Source organism: Pleurodeles waltl, chromosome 3_1, assembly GCF_031143425.1.
Source record: "Pleurodeles waltl isolate 20211129_DDA chromosome 3_1, aPleWal1.hap1.20221129, whole genome shotgun sequence".
In the NCBI taxonomy this organism is placed as follows: domain Eukaryota; kingdom Metazoa; phylum Chordata; class Amphibia; order Caudata; family Salamandridae; genus Pleurodeles; species Pleurodeles waltl.
In genome coordinates, this window is record NC_090440.1 from 1205672961 (window position 1) to 1205699333 (window position 26373).

Here is a 26373-nt window from a genome sequence, read left to right on the forward strand (position 1 = left end):
TTGTTTGAAATTAAGAGGGGTGTCTGCGGCGGGCGCTTGGCAGTAGAAACGTTGATTTGTTGACAGATGTCACAACAAAGGACATACTGCTTAGTCTCTTTGTAGAGACCTGGCCGCCAATAATGGGCCTGCAAGATCAAAACTGTAGCCGCCACACCGGCATGGGCAGATACTTCCCCCTCATGCGCTGCTTTAATCAATTTTGATCTTATGTCTTTGTTGGGGATGTCTCGTACAGCTATGCCTGGTATCTTAACCTCAGCGATCAGCATACCTCCCATTCGATAGTGATACTTGTTAGGAAATCCTTTAGGATAGGGCGTACCATCAGCCGTAGCTGTCACGGCAGCCCAAATGTCTGCGTCCGGTTTTGAACTCAAACGAGTCACTGCAGCTACAGCGACCACAGCCACTGCTGACTTTGCGGCTTCATCAGCCAGTGTATTTCCAGCAACATGTATTCCAACGCGCTGGTGACCAAGTGTGTGCACAACATGGACATTCGGTAGAGTCTCTTTCAGATCAGCTACTTTCCCCCACAGTAGTCTGTGTTGAATGGTGTTGTCTTTAGAATCTCTAAACCCATTCTGGCGCCAATAATGCAGGTATTCATTAAAGGACTGGACACAATAATATGAATCACAAAAAATCAGCGTCAGCTGTGCAGGATCCTTGTGCAGGATCCGTGTGTTCCAGTGCCATCAGCAGAGCCTTTAGCTCTGCCAATTGTGTTGTACAATCCCCTAGGGTTTGTGTAAAGGTATGAAGAAGACAAAATGTATCGCCCTCCATATAGCCACCTACGACTGCGCAAGCAGCAGAATATTGATGTTTAGTTCCAATTGCAGGTTGTGCTGAGCCATCGGTGTACATGACTCTCTGATATTGTTCAATAGGCAATATGTTTGCTGAAACTGGGTATTCAATTTCATATTGTAAGAATTCCTGAGTTTGTAGCTTTGGGTCAAAAATGTAGTCTACATCAGTGGCTGTCAGAGAAGTAGCCCATTGTATCCAACGCAGAAGTAATGTTTTTGCGTTTGGAACGCTAGCTTTTGTAACATCCTCTAGGGCTGGGATTGGAGAAACGACAATAATGCGTTTTCCTTGGGCAAGAGGTCTTTCTTTAATGACAGCCATCTGAACAGCAGTGAGAGTTTTCTCAGTGGTAGCAAAACGTTGTTCTGCTGTTGAGTACAAGTGCGATTTGTATGCAATTGGGACTGTCTCACCTTCATAAAATGTCACATAGGTGAAACCGATGGCCCCAGCTATTACTCTGATGACCAAATGTGTTTTGTTGTTCCTCGTATGTAAGTGTTGTGCTGCAAGCAAGTCTGTCTGCAAATCTCGAAGAATGCGTGTATGTTCAATTGTCCAGAATTTACTTGAAAAATTGGGACGTATTAAGTCATATAAAGGTTTTATGCGTGTACCATAATCTGGAATGTAAGTTCTGCCAAAATTTAGGAAACCCAATAGTGATTGGAGTTTTTTTATCGTATTCAGTGGTTGAAACTGTGCGCATTTCTCTAAGAATTGTGGCGCTAGGCTCTTCCCTTCACTTGACAGCTCATATCCTAGGAACAGGACGTCAGGGCTATTTTTGTTTTTTTTTAAAGTTAAATTTGTAGCTAAATTCAGCAAATCCTACAACAATGCGGGCTACCCGTCTTAAATGTTGTAGTAATTCATCATCCGTGAGATAGATATCATCTACATAGGACAATGCTTCAGGGTCAATCTCGTACAAAATAGCAGTGACACGAGCTTCTAACAGTCCTGGGCTGTTCTTATACCCCTGAGGTAAACTACAATTAAAGCCAGGTAGGACCGTCATTACTTAGTGGATTACCTGACTGGGAATATTGTGTGGGGTAGGGCGCCATCAAGCCAATTATTATGTTCTTGATAAAATAGAGGTATCTCTAAATATGCGTATGCTCTGTATTGTCCAGGAGTATTTGCAGGTGTATAATAGTGAAATGTATTTGTGTTCCCATCCACTGCTGGGAATGTGACCCAACAGTAAAAAAGTTCTGTTCTATAAGCTGCATGGGCGTCCACCACAAATGTGACTGGACCCCCTGCGCCGTTAGGCCATTCGCTAATAAATGTGCGGTCAGAGGTTGTCTCATTTTGACCGCTATTTGTACCTGTTGTGGATTCGCCATAATAGTAACACTAAGAGTTCAGAGAAGGCACACCAAATAGGGTTTTCTTTTTAAAGTTCAAGCTTGAACAACTTCCAGCTGTAGTAGGATCACCTACACAGCTGTGGTGGAAATCCTCAGCACCACGGACGTCTCTGCATATGTCATTGAGGTGTCATTATATATAATGAGACAGAGATGCTCCGGAGGACCCAAAAATTAGAGCCTGACCAAACGTTGGCGGCGCCATGTCGCGTAGGCTCTCATTATTCTAATGAGACTACTGGATTATTTTTTGAGCAGCAAGATTGTCCACTGTGTGGGAGACTGAGTCTGACCCGCTGCAGGTGACACCTGTCACTCTAAATCTGGGTTTTGCTCCAGCTAACTAGCAGTGCCTCATCTCTACCAGGGGATAAGGATGATTGGGCAGCCGAGCGCATGACTTATTAGGCTTCTCAGGGAAGTTGTGGTCACTCAGGTCGCATCCGGTTCTCTCATTCACAATTCAGTCTCCGATATAAATGACAAACAGAAGCAGTATATGTTTCTATGATTGGTTTAATAAAACAACGGCATCTTAGATAGCAAAGCGTGAGCTGCAATAACTAGGACAACACAACATGACAGTATTAAAATGGTGACAAGAAGAGTGAAGCATAAGAATAACGCTATCATTTTGTCACTATAATCGATGGACTATTTCCTATCTAAGTCATAATCTCAGCACAGCATGTTAAGCTCTAATTCTGCCTTTCAGGTTCCCCTGGGGAGACGTCAACCCTCATACCTGAGCAAAGGCCTGTGGTCTGCGTTAGCATCTGTAGTGAAGCATTCAGCAATCAGCAAACAGTCGTGGTTCCCTGGCTGGAATCTCCCTCTTAACGTGTAATGGGACTAGGAAGTGTTTTTATAATAACACAGCTGATGTTCTGAGAAAATGTCCCTACGTAAGGATGTGTATTTTCTACGAATGTTGGAGACTAAACTTCGGCCACGTTCACCAGCAATGTACCAAACTGTAGCCTTGAATGAAGCACAGAGTGATCAAGTATGTCTTGTTTGAGAACACAGTGCTAGGCTAAGCAAAAACAGTTAGATAAATTAAAATAAAACAAGACCGTAAAAATGGTTATTGTAAGAATAATAATGCAAAGCCGAATAAAATATATCTAGGTTAAGGTGCACAGCAGCCTAGTGTGTTAAAATAACGTGCATGGAGCTATAACTAAAATGGCTACACAACAGTACAAGGCAGGGATGTCTCCTAATTTCACACAAATTTCGCTGGCAATAGACCCTCCCGCACGCTGGGTCAATCAACTACCAGAATAGGCAGTTTTAAATCAAGAGGCGGGACAGAAAACTACAATTTTGCTCCAGCAGGATGATATCCTCCTACATGTTGCAGACCTCTTGCAGTCAATGCCAATACAGCCCTCCATCGTTTACAAAGTCAGAGAATACTTGAATATCAAATAAATTGAGCTAAATATGCATTTTTACAGATTAATATCTGAAAAATGGATTGATTAAGAACCCATGGAATTCACACAACTGTAGATTGCTTTAAGTATTTGTTTTGAAGGTCCCTTGGTGTATGTGTGGGGAGGGTGGATTCAAGTTACAAGTTTCTTGCCCATAATCTAGAAGGGATAGTAGCATGGTTTCAACTTATCTCCATGATGGTGTAGGAATCAATCTCTAAAATAATAACTCTAACCAAACTGCCCTCTACCCTGCGTAACACTCCGTAAGTGGTCCCATAGAATTATTTTGAAGAAACTGAAATATTAATTGTGTTCCATGATGTTGGATGGTCAGAGTCTGCAATAACACCAGCATGTTATATAGATCAGTTTATGCTTGTGGTGGTTGCATTTCCCAATATTAGACAGTACAGCCGGGTTTTGCATCTCCTGGTTAATAATGTTTAGGCATCTGCTTCAAGGGTAGAATCCTCAATAAGCCTGGATAGATTGGGTATGGGCCACCCCTCACATCTGAACTATCTGCAAGGTGGGACGGGGTGAACAAGCTCCTAAGAATCACATGGTTGGCAATACAAGCTTGGAATAAAGCCACAACTTTTCTTAGATGGAAGGCAAAACTAAATTCTTCCCTATTTTCAGGGTCCTACTGGGACAGAAAATAGGCCCGGGCACCGAAATAAAAGTGTCCGCAATTAGTGAATTAGATAGCTAAAAACTGGCCCCTATTTGCAAACTGGTGCGGTTTTGAACTACTAAAGACATGCTGTATAAGTGTTTTGTGAGGGATGGAAAACTGCATGCATTTGAACTTGCTGCAGGCAATGTTTGTGGGGATATCAAGGAAATCAACAGTAAAACAGGCACGTCTGACCATAAGACAGGACCGCAAACAGCCAAAAAATCAGCCTGCACACTGACCTGTCGGACAAGCCATCGGGCACTACCTGATTGACCTTTAGATAAATCCCACCCTGTATATACTGTGTAATCACTTTCTAAGGACACATGAATCATTTTTGTACGCTGTTGTGCTCACAATGCTTGGGGTATGCATAACATACGTCTACAGTTGTATTTCTAAAGGAGACTCACTTTTCTTTCTGCAATCTTTGGAAAAGCTTACATTCTGCAACCAGACTACTCTCTCTGAGGTGTTCCTTCATCGGTTCCCAGGGGTTTTGATGGGTATTTCTGCATGTTAACTCAGCATGTCCAATGTCATATTTCAAATTTGTTAACTTGAGGCCCAATAATCTTTTCTGTATTTAGTTTTATGTACTATATTTCCGTAGGTAAACTTGAAGTGTTTTAACTTTTGCACGTTCCTTAAAATTTGGATATTATAATTGTTTGTAAATAAAGGTCTAACATGCTGGCTATCTCTGCTTGTGGCTTTTCTATTTTGCATTCTTCAGTTTGAAATGAATGAGCTTAAAATGGAACTATACATTATTTCATGTATCTATATGATCAAACATACAACACATTATCACTCTGACATGCAATTTAAAATTCAAAGCTTCTATCCATTTTACATTAAATTACCCTTAGGTCGTCTTATATGCCATGTTTTTTAGCATTAAACTTGAACAAGTCCAAAAAGTTGTTTTTGTAGAAGGTTAATATGTTCTGCAACATAACTACAGCAATATATGCGAAATTAAAAACTTAAGGGCACCAAATGTAAATGTGCAGGATAACCTATTAAATCTAAATATGTAAACGAAAGTTAATTTGTGTAAATGTTATACATAATTTAATTTCTGATAACACTGCAACTATTTAAATATTTCCCAGATTATGTGACATGTTTTTAAGCGAAGAGCATTTTGTAAGCCGTTTGCTGCAGTTGACCCTAAGGGCTGCAATTTGATTTGCTTGTTTTTTTATCAGTAAGGTCTCCGTTGGAACTCCATTGGCTTTTAGGGAAAAACTGTAATAACCAGTTACCCTACTGTGAACTCACTAGTATCATGCTTTCACCAGTAAGAGCTTAAATGATTTACCTTTTGATGCGTACACTTTGGTCCGAATATCCTTGTGTGCCAATCATCACATCTGCTTCATCGAGTACGAACACGGAAATCTTAGATATATCAAATATTTGAAGCTTGAAGCACCAGTCCAGCATAGTGCCCGGGGTTCCAATTATAATATGGGCTTTTACTTTTAAGCCTTTCCCTGCTGGGGGGAAATTCAGCAAATTAGTCCTTTATTTACAAATACTGATGACTGTCATATTAACTAACAAGCTAATTGTTTCATGTAAGGTCTAACACATGTAAGGTCTAACACTCAAGCTTCCTGTGTAATCAGCAATTAATATCTCCAATAAACGTATACATATTAAAAATCAACCCGACTAAACCCTTGCTACAAACAGAAATTCAAAATAGTTACAATCTATGAAACACTGGAACTTAGGCATACTACTGAAATACACAAAATGGCAAGAACAGCTGTAGTGAATCCTAGTTCGTTTTAATGGGATAACAGGAGTTAGCTTAGCCTCTGGCTTGCAGACTTGTGCCCCCGTCACCCAGTGACTTTTAACCTACTTAGCTTGCTCTGTCTTAGCTCATTTAATTATTTATTTCTTCTAAGATGGCTGCCTTGTTTATAGTTAGGCCACTTGTTATGGGTACCATTATCAGTGTCACTGCGCCAAGGCATCAAGATCAAGCACCAAAGACAAACAAACAGTAGGTGTTCACACTTAGGGGTTTCCTCTCTCTATACTTTCGAGGGATTGTTTATATTAATTGCCGTCCCAAGCATGTCTGTTATCTATTGTTTAGGAACACACCTACGTCAGGGGTCCTTGTAGATCTGTATAAATACATCACACTTTAGACAGATAATCAGAGAGATTCCGACCAGAGGGCATCGCCACCATCGCTGATACCGATGCTGCAGTCGTATTGACGCTGACCCAGTCTTCGTGTCACTGCGGAGTCTGAGATAGAGACCTCATTCCAAGGTAACAAGGGTTGGGGGCTCCTCTCATGGACATGGCATTGGCAGATTAGGTTTAACAAACCCAGCTCTCCTTTAGGTAGGAGGTTAGGCCTTTCACATTAGGGTATTCGGGCATATTACATCTCATATGTCTTTTATACGTATGGCAAGATGGTAGGGGTCTTCGTAATAATGACTCTCGTCTTCACAATTCTGTTTCTTACATTATTCATTATCCTAATCATTGCAGCCCATGCAACGTATCGCAAATTGCAGTTATGTTAAATGAAAACTATTGAAACTCTACTGCATCTTTGTCATTGCCTGTGTTTGAATGAGACATGATATATCTGTGAGAAAGGGGTAATCTCCGTTTAACCACGACACTCCCTGAGATGTCTTATTCTCAAGTCCATGCGTAACAGCTGCCATAAATCATCTTTTACTATTGTGTTTCTGGTGAGGTGCTGCTAGTGAGCCGGTAAGGTTGGGGCAACAGTTGCGACTTGTTGTAGGAAAGGCGTAGCCGCCTACAAACAAAAGTACTGTCATCCTTAAACCAGCAGTCTTGCTCAAGAGCAAGAGTCCAAACTAAGACATGGCGCCACCAACAATGGGGTTTAGGCACTAATTTACGGATACCCCGACTATCACTGTGTCACAGACAACAGGTACCCTAAATACCATTATACGGAAACGTCCGTGGTCTTTGGGAGAATCCTCCTCAGCTGAAAAGGTAACACCTGATTAAGCTGTAGGTTGTTCGAGCTCGAACTCATAAAAGGACTTTACTACCCCTTTTTGGTGTTCCGTTTTTCTAAACAAATATGGCTGACGCCATTGACATTCCTGAAAATGCTAGACAAGCACTAACACAACATTTATTAATGCATGGCCTTACAGGTGAGGGCGTGGATGCTACGCTGATAATAGAAGCTACTGAAGCATACCAAACAGAAACATTTTACTGGTGGGTCACCTTTTCTGAGGTTGACCAAAGAACGCGCACATTCCACACATATGAAATTGCAAACGTACCTTTACGGTACCAAGCATACCAGTATCACGAAATATCGCTCACACACCAGGAGCATCAGAACTGGTTCGAAGGCGCCCTACCACATGTACTACAAAGAGTGAGGCTAGGTCCCTTAAGTAATGATGGACCTACATGGCCTATGTTTGCCACATACACACCTCACCCAGGCATACAGAATATGCCAATAGCAGATTTACGAGTTTTATACAATTAATTAGTGACATTATACAGACGATTAGTCCAGTTCGTAATGTGAACATTGAACACAACACCAGCGCGTCCAGCACTGCCAGTGGCTAGTGGTTATCAGTTGGCTACTGGGATCAGTCCACAAACAGTGCATACTATTATGGGTAAAGTGCCCACGGAACGGGAAGAAATACCATTTTGGATTGCCCAGAAAACGAATCAGCTGGAAGCTGTGTTTCCCCATACGGGACCACAGGGAAAACATAGATTGCTCACTATGTGCTTGCCTTTTGGGATGGTTCCCTCGGTGGATGACTGTGCCACATGGGGTACAGTCTTCGCTGCCATATATACTACCACACTTGGTACCCCGACCCTTGCCAATTTACCGGAAGTGTTAAAGCAAATACAAAATGAGCATGGGGCTGCACCAGCCCTGGATTTGGGATGAAATGAATGCGTAACTTTGACGCCGTATCCTCAATAATACTCAGTAATATTAAAGGGGAAGCAGTAGCACTGGCAATTCGCCAGCGTCTCCGGGAAACTCCACACCAGGAACAAGAGAGACAGCTACCTAAAATAATTTCCGATACCTATACTAGTATAGGACGAGATAGTTTGGGAGCCAAACCTAAGAAATTGGAGTTACAAGGTACCGCCCACAAGGAGGGTACAAGGCAGGCACAAGAGGGCTCTAAGAAACGCTGGGACAAACAAAAGGATTTCAAAGAAAGAAGAAATAAGAGAGCTGATTCTCCACACCTGGAGAACTCTGAAAGGAGATATACTCTCAGAAATAGGGAGAACATTAAAACTCCAGACAGATATACTGATTCACGTCCCTCTCGTTCCTTTCAGGACGCACCGGATAGATGTAGCGAGAGAGGGGGCCGTCAAGATCGACGTCCGGAATACGTGAAAGAGAAGAAAGACTCACAACAGTCTACCATTAAAAAAGAAGAAAAGACTCCACAGTTTAAAAAGAAGAAGGTGGCAGCACTGACAGTTAAAAATGCCAGTAAAATTGAGAACACTGTTGAGGAACAAGAAGTGGGCAGTGACTCTGTTAGACAGCGTGGCAGAAGTCACGATATGTCGCCAGAGTCTGAAAGATCACCTGGATGCGACAGCAACTAGCGATTACATCGCGGTTGAAACGGCGGATGGCCGTGTTCTCCCCCCGATAGGGTTTATGATTTAAAAATTCAGATAGAGGGAGACGTGGAGCGCACTATTAGTGTGATATTTTGGGATGAACTTACTAGTGATATCCTATTGGCCGAAAGAGACTGGCCACCTGAACACGTCTGCAAGCTCCCGCATGGGGAAGGTGTCATTTTGCCTTCTTTCTCCGATCTTGTTCCGGAAGCAGCAAAAGAAGCCTATGCTGCTGAATGGGCTTTAGCGCAGGCACCTGCGCTATATCGCAATCATATAGGTTGGGACAAGGAGTCTCCTTGTCATATTATTCCCGTTAGGTCTACACCCCAACCGCAGCCACAATATCCTGTCAAACATGAAGCAAAAGCTCCGGTGAGGGAGATCCTCACCCAACTTGAGTACCAGGGAGTAATTGAGCCCTGTACATCTGCAATGAATAATCCGTTATTCCCTGTTGCAAAGCCAGACCATTCATATAGAATAGTCATTGATTATAGACACTTAAATAGTCATACACGCATGTATGCTATACAAAATTCACACAGCACAGCACTGATAAACAATATAGTGCGTAAAAAATATAAAACAACAATAGACATATCTAATGGATTCTTCTGCCAGAATTTAGCACATGAAAGTCGGGACCTGAGTGCATTCTCATTTGGATCTCAGAAACGCTTTTGTCATTTACCTCAAGGCTATAAAAATAGCCCAGGACTATTTTCATCCCGTATAACATCAATATTACATGATATTGATTCCGAGGCGTTGTCCTATGTGGATGACATATATCTCACAGACGACGTCCTCGACATTCATCTTGCAAGGGTCGATCGGATCATTTTGGGCTTTGCAGACCTCGGTTACAAATTCAATTTTAAGAAGAGCAAAATAGCCTTTCTTAACAAATTATTCCTGAGAAATGAGCTATCAAACGAGGGGAAGAGCCTGGCCCCGCACTTTCTAGAGAAATGTACTTAACTACACCCTCCAAACACACTTAAGAAATTACAGTCATTACTGGGTTTCTTCAATTTTGGAAGAACATACATTCCAGATTATGCACAACGCATCAAGCCACTTTATGACTTAGTTCAGCCCAATTTTTCTAGCAGACACTGGACAATTGAACTCACACACATCCTTAGGGACATGCAACAGGACATGCTAGAAGCTAAACACTTACACACATGTGACAATAAAACAAACTTGGTTTATCAGAATAATTGCTGGTGCCATTGGATTTACTTATGTCACCTTTAATGAGGATGACACGGTACCCATAGCATATAAATCACATTTATACTCAAATGCTGAACAGCGTTTTGCACCTACAGAAAAGATTCTGACAGCAGTTCAGATGGCCGTCATAAAAGAGAGGCCACTTGCCCAGGGGAAACGAATTATTGTTGTCTCCCCGGTGCCGGCCTTAGAGGCTGTCACCAAAGCAAGCGTTCCTAACGCATCCACGTTGGATTCAATGGGCAACGTCTCTGACCACCACTGATGTTGATTATATATTCGATCCAAAACTTCAGACACAAGAATTTCTCCAGTATGAACAAGAGTACCCCGCTCCTCTAAATATCTTGCCACTAGACAGCTACCACACTGTCATATACACTGACGGTTCGGCGCAACCGGCTGTAGGTACTAAACATCAATACTTGGCAGCTTGCGCAGCCATGAGCGGAGTGATGGAAGATGGAGTTTTCCACCCTCACAATACCTACACACAGACCTTAGGGGACTGCACAGCCCAGTTGGCTGAGCTTAAAGCTCTTATTCTAGCGCTCGGACATACTGAGACAGGATGCCAGACTTATTAGATCTCTATTATAGATAGTCTGTGACTCATATTACTGCGTTCAGTCATACAATGAATATCTCAATCATTGAAAACTGAATGGGTTTAGAGATTCTAAGGGGAACACCATTAAACACAAGACATTGTGGGGGAGGGTGGCTGATCTTAAGGATAAGCTACTGTGTGTCCATACATTGGGACACCAAGAAAAGAGTACACGTTACCGGTAATACATTGGCTGATGAAGCAGCCAAAACAGCAGTAGCTGCGGCTTCTGTGGCTGCAGTGACTCATTCACAAACGAGAATGGATAATGAAATATTGATTGCCGTTAAAGCTTCGGCTGCAGGCAAGCCCCATCCGAAAGGATACCCTACAAACTATACTTACCATATCAGTGCACAGAATATTGCTTACACAACGATTCCTGGGGTTGGAGATCGAGTGATCCCCAATGAAGACCAGAGATTAGATCTAATTAAAGCAGCGCATGAGGCTGTCGCCTGTGCACATGCTGGTATACAGGAAACGATAACACTCCTACAGCAACGCTTCTTGTGGCCTGGTCTATGCAGACGAACAAAGCAGTATGTCCTTTGCTGTGACATTTGCCAGCAGATCAAGGGCTCTAATATCAAACGCCCACCGCAGACATCCCTCTTAGTGTCCAACAGGCCACTACAGTGTGTGTACCTAGACCATTGTGGTCCCTTACAGCCTGATGGTGCATACAAATATATTTTAGTCGCTGTAGATTCTTGTTCTAGATTCCTGTGAGTATGGCCACAGCGGTCGGCTGACGCCCGGACTGTTATAAAAGATTTGCTGATCTTTATCGGTACATATGCGGTTGCAGCATTCCATTCGTACCAGGGCCCTGCATTTGCCTCTAAGGCAGTCAGGGACATCACAGGGATGATGGGTGTTGAACTCCATTACTCCTCACCATACCATCCCGAGGGAAATTTGGTCGTGGAGAGGCGGAATCGTGATCTAAAGCAGTCCTTAACAGCTCGAGTATTAGGTTCAGGCCGCAGTTGGTTACACCACCTACATGGGGTCCAGAGAGCACTGAATAATCTGACAAGAAGGTCCTTGGGGGGACGCTCTCCATATAAGGTTCTCCTTGGGATACCTATGTATGTCCCAGATCTTGATGCCCCTGGTATGGTGGCAGCAGAAACACCATTTGACATAAAAGAACATCTCACTGTTTTACAGGAGCTTCAACAATTTTGTGATGATAAATCATCTGCAAGTGCTGCCACCTTAGGAATAAGGGATTTGGAGAAAATTTCGACTGGCTGGATTCCTAAAGTTGGGGATCTGGTTCATGAGAAGATCGCTGTGAAGAAGGAGTTCGGTCCATCATACAGAGCACCTGTACCAGTCTTGGGAATACAAGGCACCAGGACTGTCATCTTACCACCACTGTCTGGTTCTAAGACGAACAGATTAATCTCCATTGATGACATCAAACTACAACATGTGGCCGATCCTTCACAGTAGACCAGAAGGTCCCTTGGGTGGTTCCCGATCCCCTGTCACTACCCAACAGGACATCCATCTACATAGTAGGATGAACATCACTACTACAGACTATGTAACAATGTCAACTGTTGTTCCAGACACCTCCTCTACCATGGGGAGGGCAGAAAATGAACTCTTGTTGGTTCCAGTCACATCTTCATTGACCACCCTGCTTCAAGATTTAGCTGTATTTTGCACAAACACCTCACCGACTGATGACGTTGTCTACCAAGATCCTCCACGTGAAGTGGACCAGAGAACACTGGCTCCTGTGTTTGCAGAGACTGCCTCTGGCTATTTCATTGACATTGATGATTTTTCTTCAGATTCATCCGCTACTGTGATTGACAATGTTTCAAAAAGTGGTAAGCTGTATTGATGGCTTAAAAAGAACTATTTGAAATACCCATGGAACTACTTATGGTTCTGTTTGACATTTTTTGCATTATTTTTATGGATTGGTTATGTGACTGTTTTCTTTTTGCTTATAAATGGTCACTTTATTCCTGATCGCTCCTCTGTGGAGCCTGTTGATGAAGTTTTAACACCACATCATTCTTCACATAAGGTCCGAAGAGATTTGTCCCCTGTAAATATTACAGCAATACTGATTACTGATGGGATTGTGTGGGACAAAGTTCCATTCGATATATACGGGCCTACAGAAATTATTCAAATACCATACGTGTTCAAAATTTCAATGACTGGTGTAATTACACCTGATGTTGTCTCTGATGTTTGGGATGTCCAAACAGTTGATTCCATACTAACTGAAATGAAGGACTATTCCGCTTTTGAAAGTGATGATGTATATGATTATACAATGAATTATGGGGAAATGTTCTGCTATAACAATTGGGGACATTACTACCTACACCGTGCCACTAGATACAGGCCAGTATTGAAGTACACACAGTGGGAACACTGTTCTACACCACTGGTGGGGAGTCTAAAGTATTATAGCGATAAATTTACATACTTTTCTGGGCATGATACAAGAAAAGCAGAGTCGTATTATTATAAAATACCTCCGGCACAAATTAGGAATATTTTGCTAACTGATACAAAACTGATTTATTCAGATCCCTTTGTTTCCCGGTTCGCAATTGAGGGTTACGAATACTGGAAGAGCACTATTGACTTGAAAAGTGTATGGGGAACACAAGATTGGCAAATACAGGGTAGGGAGGCTTTATTTCGAGCATGCCTGATTCCTGTGCAAATGATTTTCTCAAATGACACTATTCAGCAGACATTGTGTCTGGGGTTAGCGAACATTAAGGATCTGAACACGCCCAGTATCCCTACTCCGACAAGGTTTAAAGATTGGCAACACTTCCTTAATATCACAGAGGAAAGGCTAGATGCAATGGTTAAGGCTGGTACCTATAATTCTTCACTTTCCAGTCCCGGCGGGTGGTTAATATGTCCCACTGACACTAATGAGTGTCAAGCGCGTTTTTTTAACTCTTTGTTTTTTTTTTCAATTAACAGGCCAGACCCTTGCTTTATATCGGGTCAACATACAGGTATAGTTACAACATACAGTGTGGGTAAGCTGTGCCAGCAATGGGTACAAACAAACACGTTAGCCGCAGTTAAAAAACATCTGAACAATCTTTCTGAAAATATAGACTTGCAGGATTTTCTGCTGGGTCCTAGGAAACAGCGCTCAAAAAGGTTTTTATATGCTATGTACAATGAAATTTGGAAACTTTCCCAGATTGAGGCTGCTGCGCGTTTAAGGCAATTAGATAAAGAAAATTTAGAGAAAACATTAGCTGTTGCCGACAACGGCATGAATACACTGTCCAGCAGGATTTAATCACTATCAAATATAGGGGGTCATTCCGACCCTGGCGGTCCATGACCGCCAGGGCGGAGGGCAGCGGAAGGACCGCCAACAGGCTGGTGGTGCTTTCTGGGCGATTCTGACCGCGGCGGTAAAGCCGCGGTCAGAAAAGGGGAGCCGGCGGTTTCCCGGCGGTTTCCCGCTGGCCCAGGGAATTCGCCATGGCGACGCTGCTTGCAGCGCCGCCATGGGGATTCCGACCCCCTTCCCGCCATACTGTTCCAGGAACAGGATGGCGGGAACGGGTGTCGTGGGGCCCCTGGGGGCCCCTGCACTGCCCATGCCACTGGCATGGGCAGTGCAGGGGCCCCCTAACAGGGCCCCATAAAGATTTTCAGTGTCTGCTTTGCAGACACTGAAAATCGCGACGGGTGCCACTGCACCCGTTGCACCCCTTCAACTCCGCCGGCTCCATTCGGAGCCGGCTTCATTGTTGAAGGGGCTTTCCCGCTGGGCCGGCCGGCGGTCTTCTGGCAGTCGCCCGCCGGCCCAGTGGGAAAGCCGGAATGGCCGCCGCGGTCTTTCGGCGGGAACCGCTTGGCGGGCGGCGACCGCCGCGGTCAGAATGACCGCCATAGTGTTGTCTGCTATTGATATCACTCAGACAGACTTGTCCCGGTTATATCATGGGCAAACACAGCTACGTTCCATCATGCAGCTAGGTTGGACATTAGAGACACTGAAAGGTGGCCGCATTCCATGGAAGTATATGAATGGGAGTGAATTCTTCACTGCTTTTATTTTTCCAAGGAACAAGCGACAATGGCTAAAAGGGAGGCTAGTTTCACCATGCTTCAAGTAGAGAAGTTAGATAAGTTGCCCTTCACGGTAGCAGAGTCCTTCAACTATCTGGCTCTTACATGGCATCATTAATTTACTGATTTCGACCTTTCGTTCCTCGAGCTGCCTGAAACATCTTGCAGTGGGAAGATATGAGCAACTAGGAGATAGCTTTATTAAGGAAGAGTGGGAGTTGCCCTTTGACTATAGATGTCTGAACAGCGAAAAGGAGGTCTTTCTTAGCGGAAGCGAATGTGAGACTGCTGTTCGTCATTCTCTGATATGCAAGCAGGTGTCTCTTCACGGTCTTTGCACTGTGGGGGTCGCAAATTTGGCCTGTTTTCTGAAGGGTACTCCCGTCCCCTTGATTCGCCGGGTATTTCATGTACTTTCCAATGGAAGTTATGTGGTACTGAACAATCAAAGTTGTTGCGGTATGCGACCAGGCACTGCCTACGCAATCTCGGTCTCGAAGGTCCTTACGTGTTGTGGACATGTTTTGTTTCCCCCACACAAGAGATAAAAGTATCTGACATGTGGCCCCACATAGATACTATTAATGTGAACTATGACAAGCTGAGTAGGCTAAAGGTGCTATTGTTTCAAAAACAGGTTGTCTTGACATCCGCAAAGGAGACGTATGCTCTCCAGATTGTGATATCATCAGCCGAGATACAATCCCTTCTAAATACCAACTTCCCCAACTACTTTGGAGAACTGGTATCCAGAATATTCAATGCTTAGAGCACCACTGGGATTGTTCATTTCTTTAAAGCTGTCAGGTCTGGTTTTGCGTCCACCTTCCAGACTGTTTTCGGAGTCATCCCATCAGCCATCCATTCTCTCTTTTCAAGTGTGTTTGGTGGCTTTCCGATTATTTTGGCTTTGATCAGTGGGCTACTCCTGCTATTTCTTCTGATTTGCAGTGGTTGTTTCTTTCCAGCAACGCAGAGCAATGGAGCAGCTCCCACCAACTCCACTGTGCCGTGAGCGCATGGTTCGGATCTTCGGTGCACCTTTGCTGGTGGAACAGGAGCATGACTGGTCGTTGTCATTTCGGCCCCTTCTCTGGTGTGTACAACCGGTCTTCCGCTGCATATGGTGTCTCTTTGAACATCTACCTATGGTCTGTCTTGCTGTTGCACCGACATCTCCTGTGGACCACGAACTGCTGATGTCCCCGATGAGGGTTCATACACGGTCATGCCCCTTGAAACTGAGGTTGCTCCGCGAGGCTACCTATGAGCCTTCCGTTTTGAGATCTACCATGGATGAGGACACTGCAACGCATAACGATACACCAGGAAATACGGCTCACTACTGCTCTGTGGATCAGTTTGTCCGCACAGCACTCGACTTAACATCAGATGATGTTGACTCATTTTTGAGGTCCTTGGTTGGTGACTTCAATGACATTCTTCAAGATCATGCGTACAGCAAATAATTTGATGAATTGACTTGCCATTCCCGATTCCAAATTATGCATTTAGATTGACATTTGCTTTTGCACGCTGTGCTTGTCGTGGTTGACATTAACATCTCTGTATGTGTTTTAGCAGATTTGTTTTAATATGTTTTTAACATATTCTAAAGATTTTTTTTAGCTTGTTTTGCTTTCAGATTTTAGTTCAGAGCAAGTTTTAGCTTCGTCATACCTGTTACGGCAATGGGGAGGGTGTAGTGAATCCTTGTTCGTTTTAATGGGATAACAGGAGTTAGCTTAGCCTCTGGCTTGCAGACTCGTGCCCCCGTCACCCAGTGACTTTTAACCTACTTAGCTAGCTCTGTCTTAGCCCATTTAATTATTTATTTCTTCTAAGATGGCTGCCTTGTTTATAGTTAGGCCACTAGTTATGGGTAACTGTAGGAAAGTACCATCTTGCCTGGCATGTTACCCCCATATTTCACTGTATATATGTTGTTTTAGTGTATGTGTCACTGGGACCCTGCCAGCCAGGGCCCCAATGCTCATAAGTGTGCCCTGTATGTGTTCCCTGTGTGATGACTAACTGTCTCACTGAGGCTCTGCCAACCAGAACCTCAGTGGTTATGCTCTCTCTGCTTTCTAAATTGTCACTAACAGGCTAGTGACCAATTTCATCAATTCACATTGGCATACTGGAACACATTTCCTAGTATATGAGACTTAGGTACCCAGGGTATTGGGGTTCTAGGAGATCCCTATGGGCTGCAGCATTTCTTTTGCCACCCATAGGGAGCTCTGACAATTCTTACACAGGCCTGCCACTGCAGCCTGAGTGAAATAACGTCCACGTTATTTCACAGCCATTTACCACTGCACTTAAGTAATTTATAAGTCACCTATATTTCTAACCTTCACCTGGTGAAGGTTGGGTGCTAAGTTACTTAGTGTGTGGGCACCCTGGCACTAGCCAAGGTGCCCCCACATCGTTTAGGGCCAATTCTCCGGACTTTGTGAGTGCAGGGACACCATTACACGCGTGCACTATACATAGGTCACTACCTATGTATAGCGTCACAATGGTAATTCCGAACATGGCCATGTAACATGTCTAAGATCATGGAATTGTCACCCCAATGCCATTCTGGCACTGGGGAGACAATTCCATGATCCCCGAGTCTCTAGCACAGACCCGGGTACTGCCAAACTGCCTTTCCAGGGGTTTCACTGCAGCTGCTGCTGCTGCCAACCCCTCAGACAGGTTTCTGCCCTCCTGGGGTCCAGCCAGGCTTGGCCCAGGAAGGCAGAACAAAGGACTTCCTCAGAGAGAGGGTGTTACACCCTCTCCCTTTGGAAAAAGGTGTCAGGGCTGGGGAGGAGTAGCCTCCCCCAGCCTCTGGAAATGCTTTGATGGGCACAGATGGTGCCCATCTCTGCATAAGCCAGTCTACACTGGTTCAGGGATCCCCCAGCCCTGCTCTGGTGCGAAACTGGACAAAGGAAAGGGGAGTGACCACTCCCCTGACCTGCACCTCCCAGGGGAGGTGCCCAGAGCTCCTCCAGCGTGCGCCAGACCTCTGCCATCTTGGATTCAGAGGTGTGCTGGCACACTGGACTGCTCTGAGTGGCCAGGGCCAGCAGGTGACGTCAGAGACTCCTTCTGATAGGCTCTTACCTGTGTTACTAGCCTATCCTCCTTCCTAGGTAGCCAAACCTCCTTTTCTGGCTATTTAGGGTCTCTGCTTTGGGGAATTCTTCAGATACCGAATGCAAGAGCTCACCAGAGTTCGTCTGCACTTCTCTCTTGACCTTCTGCCAAAGGATCGACCGCTGACTGCTCTGGACGCCTGTAAAACCGCAAAAAAGTAGCAAAGACGACTACTGCAACCTTGTATCGCTTATCCTGCCGCTTTCTCGCCTGTTTCCTGGTGGTGCATGCTCTGGGGGTAACCTGCCTCCTCTCTGCACCAGGAGCTCTGAAGAAATCTCCAGTGGGACGACGGAATCCTCCCCCTGCAACCGCAGGCAACAAAAGACTGCATCACCGGTCCTCTGGGTCCCCTCTCAGTACGACGAGCATGGTCCCTGGAACTCAGCAACTCTGTCCAAGTGACTCCCACAGTCCACTGACTCTTCAGTCCAGGTTGGGTGGAGGTAAGTCCTTGCCTACCCACGCTAGACTGCATTGCTGGGTACTGCATGATTTGCAGCTGCTCCGGCTCCTCTGCACTCTTCCAGGATTTTCTTCGTGCACAGCCAAGCCTGGGTCCCCGACACTCTAACCTGCAGTGCACAACCTTCTGAGTTGTCCTCCGGTGTCGTGGGACTCCCTTTTGTGTCTTCGGGTAGACTCCGGTTCACTCCTCTTCCAAGTGCCTGTTCCAGTACTTCTGCGGGTGCTGCCTGCTTCTGTGAGGGCTCCCTGACTTGCTGGGCGCCCCCTCTGTCTCCTCATCCAAGTGGCGACATCCTGGTCCCTCCTGCGCCACAGCAGCATCCAAAAACCCTAACCGCGACCCTTGCAGCTAGCAAGGCTTGTTTGCGGTCTTTCTGCGTGGGAACACCTCTGCAAGCTTCTTCACGACGTGGGACATCCATCCTCCAAAGGGGAGGTTCCTAGTCCTCTTCATTCTTGCAGAAACCAAAGCTTCTTCCATCCAGTGGCAGCTTCTTTGCACCCTCAGCTGGCATTTCCTAGGCATCTGCCCACTCTCGACACTGTCGCGACTCTTGGACTTGGTCCCCTTGTTTCACAGGTACTCAGGTCCGGAAATCCACTGTTGTTGCTTTGCTGGTGTTGGTCTTCCTTGCAGAAACCCCCTATCACGACTTCTGTGCTCTCTGGGGGTTATAGGTGACTTTACACCTACTTTTCAGGGTCTTGGGGTGGTCTATTTTTCTAACCCTCACTGTTTTCTTACAGTCCCAGCGACCATCTACAAGCTCACATTGGTTTGGGGTCCATTCATGGTTCGCATTCCACTTTTGGAGTATATGGTTTTCGTTGCCCCTATACCTATGTGCTCCTATTGGAATCTACTGTAACTTTACATTGCTTGCATTACTTCCTTTTGCTATTACTGCATATTTTTGGTATTGTGTACATATATCTTGTGTATATTTGGCATCCTCATACTGAGGGTACTCACTGAGATACTTTTGGCATATTGTCATAAAAATAAAGTACTTTTATTTTTAGTATATCTGTGTAATTGTGTTTTCTTATGGTATCGTGCATATGACACCAGTGGTATAGTATGAGCTTTGCATGTCTCCTAGTTCAGCCTAAGCTGCTCTTCTATAGCTACCTTCTATCAGCCTAAGCTGCTAGAAACACCTCTTCTACACTAATAAGGGATAACTGGACCTGGTACAGAGTGTAAGTACCCCTTGGTACCCACTACAAGCCAGGCCAGCCTCCTACATTGGTTGTGCAGCGGTGGGATAAGTACTTGTAACTACTTACCACTTTGTCATTGTGTACTTTTCATAAGAGAATAATATACAAAACAAGTTCAGTGTATGTACATCTAACCAAAAAGTTTTGTTTTTCTTCTCTTACACTATCTGCTAAGTGCTGAAAAGTACTCCTAAACTTTCAAAAAGTTTCAAAAAGTTGAAAAGGTTTTTTTTCTTGTTCTTTAAAAAGTCCTAAAACTTTTTCTATCCTTTATCTGTCTCTAAACCTTTTTCTATCACGTCTGGTGTAGGAACTACTCCTAATTTGGTCAGTATAACTTATGACCACCTTAACGTTAAGAGCCTAAGGAGTCTCTGCATTGATAGAGGTTTAGTGGTAGGTAGGAACCCTTCTAGAGAGTTACTGTCTAATATGCCTATTGAGAATGATAAGGCCCAGGGTGGCACCTCATCTGAAAAGTTGATAGATAGCTCACACTCTGACTCAGGGGAGCCCCTTGAGAGAGTGTTACAGGGTTCCTTCTTATTCTGCCCCTTAGCAGACCACCTAGCAATGCTGGTAGTAATAGAAGCTCCCATCACAGTAGGGATGTTTTTGTTCCTGGAGGCCAGGTTGTTAGGGTGCCAACTGTTAGGGACAGGTCTCCCTCTGCTCATTCAAATCTTTCTTCTGTGTCAAAACATTCCCAACCCACCCACCCTGATGACAAGATGTTAGAAAGGGAACTCAATAAGTTGAGAGTGGAAGAGACCAGGCTGAAGCTTAAACAGCAACAGCTGGCTCTAGACAGGGAATCCCTAGACTTAGAAAAAGAGTGACAGAGGTTGGGGCTTGGACCCCATGGTGGCAGCAGCAGTATTCCTGATAGCAATCATGTGAAAGAGCCTGATTCTAGGAATGTGCACAAGATAGTTCCCCCTTACAAGAAGGGGGATGACATTAACAAGTGGTTTGCTGCACTTGAGAAGGCCTGTATGGTACAGGGGGTGCCTCAAAGGCAGTGAGCTGCTATCCTATGGCTATCTTTCAGTGGAAAGGGTAGGGATAGGCTCCTTACTGTGAAGGAAAGTGATGCCAATAATTTTACAGTGTTGAAGAATGCACTCTTGGATGGATTTGGCTTAACCACTGAACAATACAGGATTAAGTTCAGAGAAACCAGAAAAGAGTCCTCACAAGACTGGGTAGACTTTGTTGACTATTCAGAGAAGGCCTTGGAGGGGTGGTTGCATGGCAGTAAAGTTTCTGACTATGAAAGCCTGTACAATCTAATCCTGAGAGAGCATATTCTGAATAACTGTGTGTCTGATTTGTTACAACATTATCTAGTGGACTCAGATCTGACCTCTCCCCAAGAATTGGGAAAGAAGGCAGGCAAATGGGTCAGAACAAGAGTGAACAGAAAAGTTCATACAGGGGGTGACAAGGATGGCAAGAAGAAGGATGGTAAGTCTTCAGACAAGGGTGGGGACAAATCTAAAAATGAGTTATCATCAGGCCCACAAAAACAGTCTGGTGGGGGTGGTGGGCCCAAATCCTCTTCTAATCAAGTAAAGAAACCATGGTGCTATTTATGTAAAGTAAAAGGCCACTGGACAACTGATGCCAGTTGTCCAAAGAAAAGCACCAAGCCGCCCACTACCACAACCCCTACTGCAACCTCTAGTGCCCCTAGTAATAGCAGTGGTGGTGGGAGCAAACTTACTAATAGCCAATCCAAGGGAGTAGCTGGGCTCACTTTTGGTAATTTAGTTGGGGTTGGTCTTGTTAGGGAGACCACAGAGGCTGTGCTAGTCTCTGAAGGTGGCATTGATTTGGCCACCTTGGTTGCTTGTCCCCTTAATATGGATAAGTACAAGCAACTTCCCCTAATCAATGGTGTTGAGGTTCAGGCCTACAGGGACACAGGTGCCAGTGTTACCATGGTAACAGAGAAACTGGTACACCCTGAACAACACCTACTTGGTCACCAGTACCAAGTGACAGAAGCTCATAACAACACTCTTAGCCACCCCATGGCAGTTGTGAATCTCAACTGGGGGGGGTTACTGGTCCAAAGAAAGTTGTGGTTGCTTCAGATTTACCTGTAGACAGTCTACTAGGAAATGATTTAGAGACATCAGCTTGGGCAGAAGTGGAGCTGGAGGCTCATGCAGCAATGCTGGGCATTCCTGGGCATATTTTTACTTTGACAAGGGCTCAGGCCAAAAAGCATAAAGGACAGGTTGACTTGGATCCTGGAACAATGGACCAAGTGCTCCCTAAAGCTAGGGTTAGTAAGGGTAAATCCCTAACCACTATCCCTCCCTCTACAGATGATTCAACTTCTGAGGAAGAAGAATTTCCACCCTGTGCAGAACCTTCACCACAGGAGCTGGCAGCAGACACTGCTGAGCTTTTAGGTGGAGGGGAGCCTGCCAGGGAGGAGCTGGGTGTGGCACAGCAATCCTGTCCCACATTAGAGGGTCTCAGACAGAGAGCTGTCAATCAGCAAAATGGGGATGTCAGTGACTCACATAGAGTTTACTGGGAGGACAACCTCTTGTACACAGAGGCAAGGGACCCAAAACCTGGAGCAGCCAGGAGATTGGTCATTCCCCTGCAGTACAGAGAGTTCCTCCTAACTCTGGCACACAACATTCCCTTGGCTGGACATTTGGGTCAGATTAAAACATGGGAAAGGCTTGTCCCCCTGTTGCACTGGCCTAGGATGTCAGAGGACACAAAAGACTTTTGTAAGTCCTGTGTGACCTGCCAAGCCAGTGACAAGACTGGTGGCACCCGAAAGGCTCCCCTTATTCCACTGCCTGTGGTTGGGGTTCCCTTTGAAAGAGGAGGGGTTGACATAGTTGGCCCCCTTGACCCTCCTACTGCTTCAGGCAATAGGTTTATCTTGGTGGTAGTGGACCATGCCACAAGATATCCTGAAGCTATTCCTCTAAGGACCACTACAGCTCCTGCAGTGGCAAAATCCCTCCTGGGAATCTTTTACAGGGTGGGTTTCCCAAAAGAGGTTGTATCAGACAGGGGTAGCAACTTTATGTCTGCATACTTGAAGGCCATGTGGAAGGAATGTGGTGTAAAATACAAATTCACCACACCTTATCACCCACAAACAAATGGACTGGTAGAGAGGTTTAATAAAACTCTCAAAGGAATGATAATGGGACTCCCTGAAAAACTCAGGAGATGGGATGTCCTGTTACCTTGCCTCCTTTTTGCTTACAGGGAGGTACCCCAGAAAGGAGTGGGCTTCAGCCCCTTCGAACTCCTATTTGGACACCCTGCAAGAGGTCCCCTAACACTTGTGAAGGAGGGTTGGGAACAACCTTTAAAAGCTCCCAAGAAAGACATAGTGGACTATGTACTCGGCCTAAGATCCAGAATGGCTGAGTACATGAAAAAGGCCAGTAAAAACCTTCAGGCCAGCCAAGAGCTCCAAAAGCAATGGCATGACCATAAGGCTGTTCTGATTCAGTACCAACCAGGGCAGAAGGTGTGGGTATTGGTGCCTGTGGCCCCAAGAGCACTCCAAGACAAATGGAGTGGACCCCATCTCTTTGTTGAAAAGAAGGGCGAGGTCACCTACTTGATGAGGGCGAGGTCCCCTTAGGGTGCTCCATGTCAATCGCCTAAAACCCTACTATGACAGGGCTGATCTCACCCTGCTCATGGCAACAGATGAAGGACAGGAAGAAGAGAGTGACCCTCTCCCTGATCTCTTCTCTTCCACAGAACAGGATGCTCTAGTGGAAGGTGTAGTTTTGGCAGACTGTCTTACTGCTGAGCAGAAAGACAACTGCATAAATCTCCTAGGTCAGTTTTCTGAACCCTTTTCAACTGTGCCAGGCACCACATCTTGGTGTGAGCACACAATAGATACTGGAGACAGCATGCCTATCAAAAGTAAAATCTATAGGCAGCCTGACATGTCAGGAACTACATAAAACAAGAAGTTCAGAAAATGGTTGAACTAGGAGTGGTTGAACATTCTGAAAGCCCATGGGCTTCTCCTGTGGTGCTTGTACCAAAGCCTCACTCCAAAGATGGAAAAAGGGAGATGAGGTTTTGTGTAGATTACAGCGGTCTCAACCAGGTAACAAAAACTGATGCTCAACCTATACCCAGGGCAGATGAGCTCATAGATACACTGGCATCTGCCAAGTATATAAGCACCTTTGATTTGACTGCAGGGTATTGGCAGATCAAGTTATCAGAGGATGCTAAAGCAAAAACTGCATTTTCGACTATTGGAGGGCACTACCAATTCACAGTAATGCCCTTTGGTTTGAAAAATGCACCTGCCACTTTTCAGAGGTTGGTGAATACAGTCCTGCAAGGGTTGGAGGCTTTTAGTGCAGCATATCTGGACGATATAGCTGTCTTTAGCTCCACCTGGGATGATCACCTGGTCCACCTGTGGAAAGTTTTGGAGGCCCTGCAGAAGGCAGGCCTCACTATCAAGGCTTCAAAGTGCCAGATAGGGCAGGGGAAAGTGGTTTATCTGGGACACCTGGTAGGTGGAGAACAGATTGCACCACTTCAGGGGAAAATCCAGACAATCATGGATTGGGTTCCCCCTACAACTCAGACCCAGGTGAGAGCCTTCTTAGGCCTCACTGGGTACTACAGGAGGTTCATTAAGAACTATGGCTCCATTACAGCCCCACTTAATGATCTCACTTTCAAGAAGATGCCTAAAAAGGTATTGTGGACAGCTAGCTGTCAGAAAGCTTTTGAGGAGCTGAAACAGGCCATGTGCACTGCACCTGTCCTAAAAAGCCCATGTTACTCTAAGAAATTAATTGTTCAAACTGATGCATCTGAATTAGGGGTAGGGGCAGTCTTATCACAAATCAATTCTGAGGGCCAGGATCAACATGTTGCTTTTATCAGCAGAAGGTTGACCCCTAGAGAAAAGTGTTGGTCTGCCATAAAGAGGGAGGCCTTTGCTGTGGTCTGGGCACTGAAGAAGTTGAGGCCATACCTGTTTGGCACTCACTTCATTGTTCAGACAGACCACAAACCTCTACTTTGGCTAAAACAAATGAAATGTGAAAACCCTAAATTGTTGAGGTGGTCCATATCTCTACAGGGAATGGACTATACAGTGGAACATAGACCCGGGAGTACCCACTCCAATGCAGATGGACTCTCCAGATATTTCCACTTAAACAATGAAGACTCATCAGGTCATGGATAGTCTTATTGTCCTTCGTTTGGGGGGGTTGTGTAAAGTACCATCTGCTCCGGCTCTTGTGCACTCTTCCAGGATTTCCTTTGTGCACAGCCAAGCCTGGGTCCCCGACACTCTAACCTGCAGTGCACAACCTTCTGAGTTGTCCTCTGGCGTCGTGGGACTCCCTTTTGTGACTTTGGGTGGACTCCGGTTCACTCCTCTTCCAAGTGCCTGTTCCGGTACTTCTGCGGTGCTGCCTGCTTCTGTGAGAGCTCCCTGACTTGGTGGGCGCCCCCTCTGTCTCCTCATCCAAGTGGCGACATCCTGGTCCCTCCTGGGCCACAGCAGCATCCAAAAAACCCTAACCGCGACCCTTGCAGCTAGCAAGGCTTTTTTGCGGTCTTTCTGCGTGGGAACACCTCTACAAGCTTCTTCACGACGTGGGACATCCATCCTCCAAAGGGGAAGTTCCTAGTCCTCTCCGTTCTTGCAAAACACCAAGCTTCTTCCAGCCGGTGGCAGCTTCCTTGCACCCTCAGCTGGCATTTCCTGGGCTCCTGCCCACTCTCGACACTGTCGCGACTCTTGGACTTGGTCCCCTTGTCTTATAGGTACTCAGGTCCGGAAATCCACTGTTGTTGCATTGCTGGTGTTGGTTTTCCTTGCAGAATCCCCCTATCACGACTTCTGTGCTCTCTTGGGGTTGTAGGTGCACTTTACACCTACCTTACAGGGTCTTGGGGTGGGCTATTTTTCTAACCCTCACTGTTTTCTTACAGTCCCAGCGACCCTCTACAAGCTCACATAGGTTTGGGGTCCATTCGTGGATCACATTCCACTTTTGGAGTATATGGTTTGTTTTGCCCCTATACCTATGTGCTCCTATTGCAATCTATTGTAACTTTACACTGCTTGCATTACTTTCTTTTGCTATTACTGCATAATTTTGGTATTGTGTACATATATCTTCTGTATATTTGGCATCCTCATACTGAGGGTACTCACTGAGATACTTTTGGCATATTGTCATAAAAATAAAGTACCTTTATTTTTAGTATATCTGTGTATTGTGTTTTCTTATGATATTGTGCATATGACACCAGTGGTATAGTAGGAGCTTTGCATGTCTCCTAGTTCAGCCTAAGCTGCTCTGCTATAGCTACCTTCTATCAGCCTAAGCTGCTAGAAACACCTCTTCTACACGAATAAGGGATAACTGGACCTGGTACAGAGTGTAAGTACCCCTTGGTACCCACTACAAGCCAGGCCAGCCTCCTACAGGGACAAACACTAGAAAAGGTAAGATCTAAAATAAAAGGCACATTATTGTAGAAAAGAAACAAATTTGCCTGGGTATACATGCCACACTTTTAATGTTATGCATG

At 45.1% G+C, this 26373-nt stretch overlaps 1 protein-coding gene across 1 annotated transcript in view; it reads right to left on the reverse strand.

Moving 5' to 3' along the window:
* Positions 1-26373, reverse strand: part of LOC138283564 (ATP-dependent RNA helicase DDX25-like) — a 1306790-nt gene that overhangs the window by 300798 nt on the left and 979619 nt on the right. The window contains exon 5 of the mRNA XM_069221504.1: positions 5653-5830. Coding sequence (XP_069077605.1) covers positions 5653-5830 — 178 coding nt within the window. The remainder of the gene's footprint in view (positions 1-5652; positions 5831-26373) is intronic.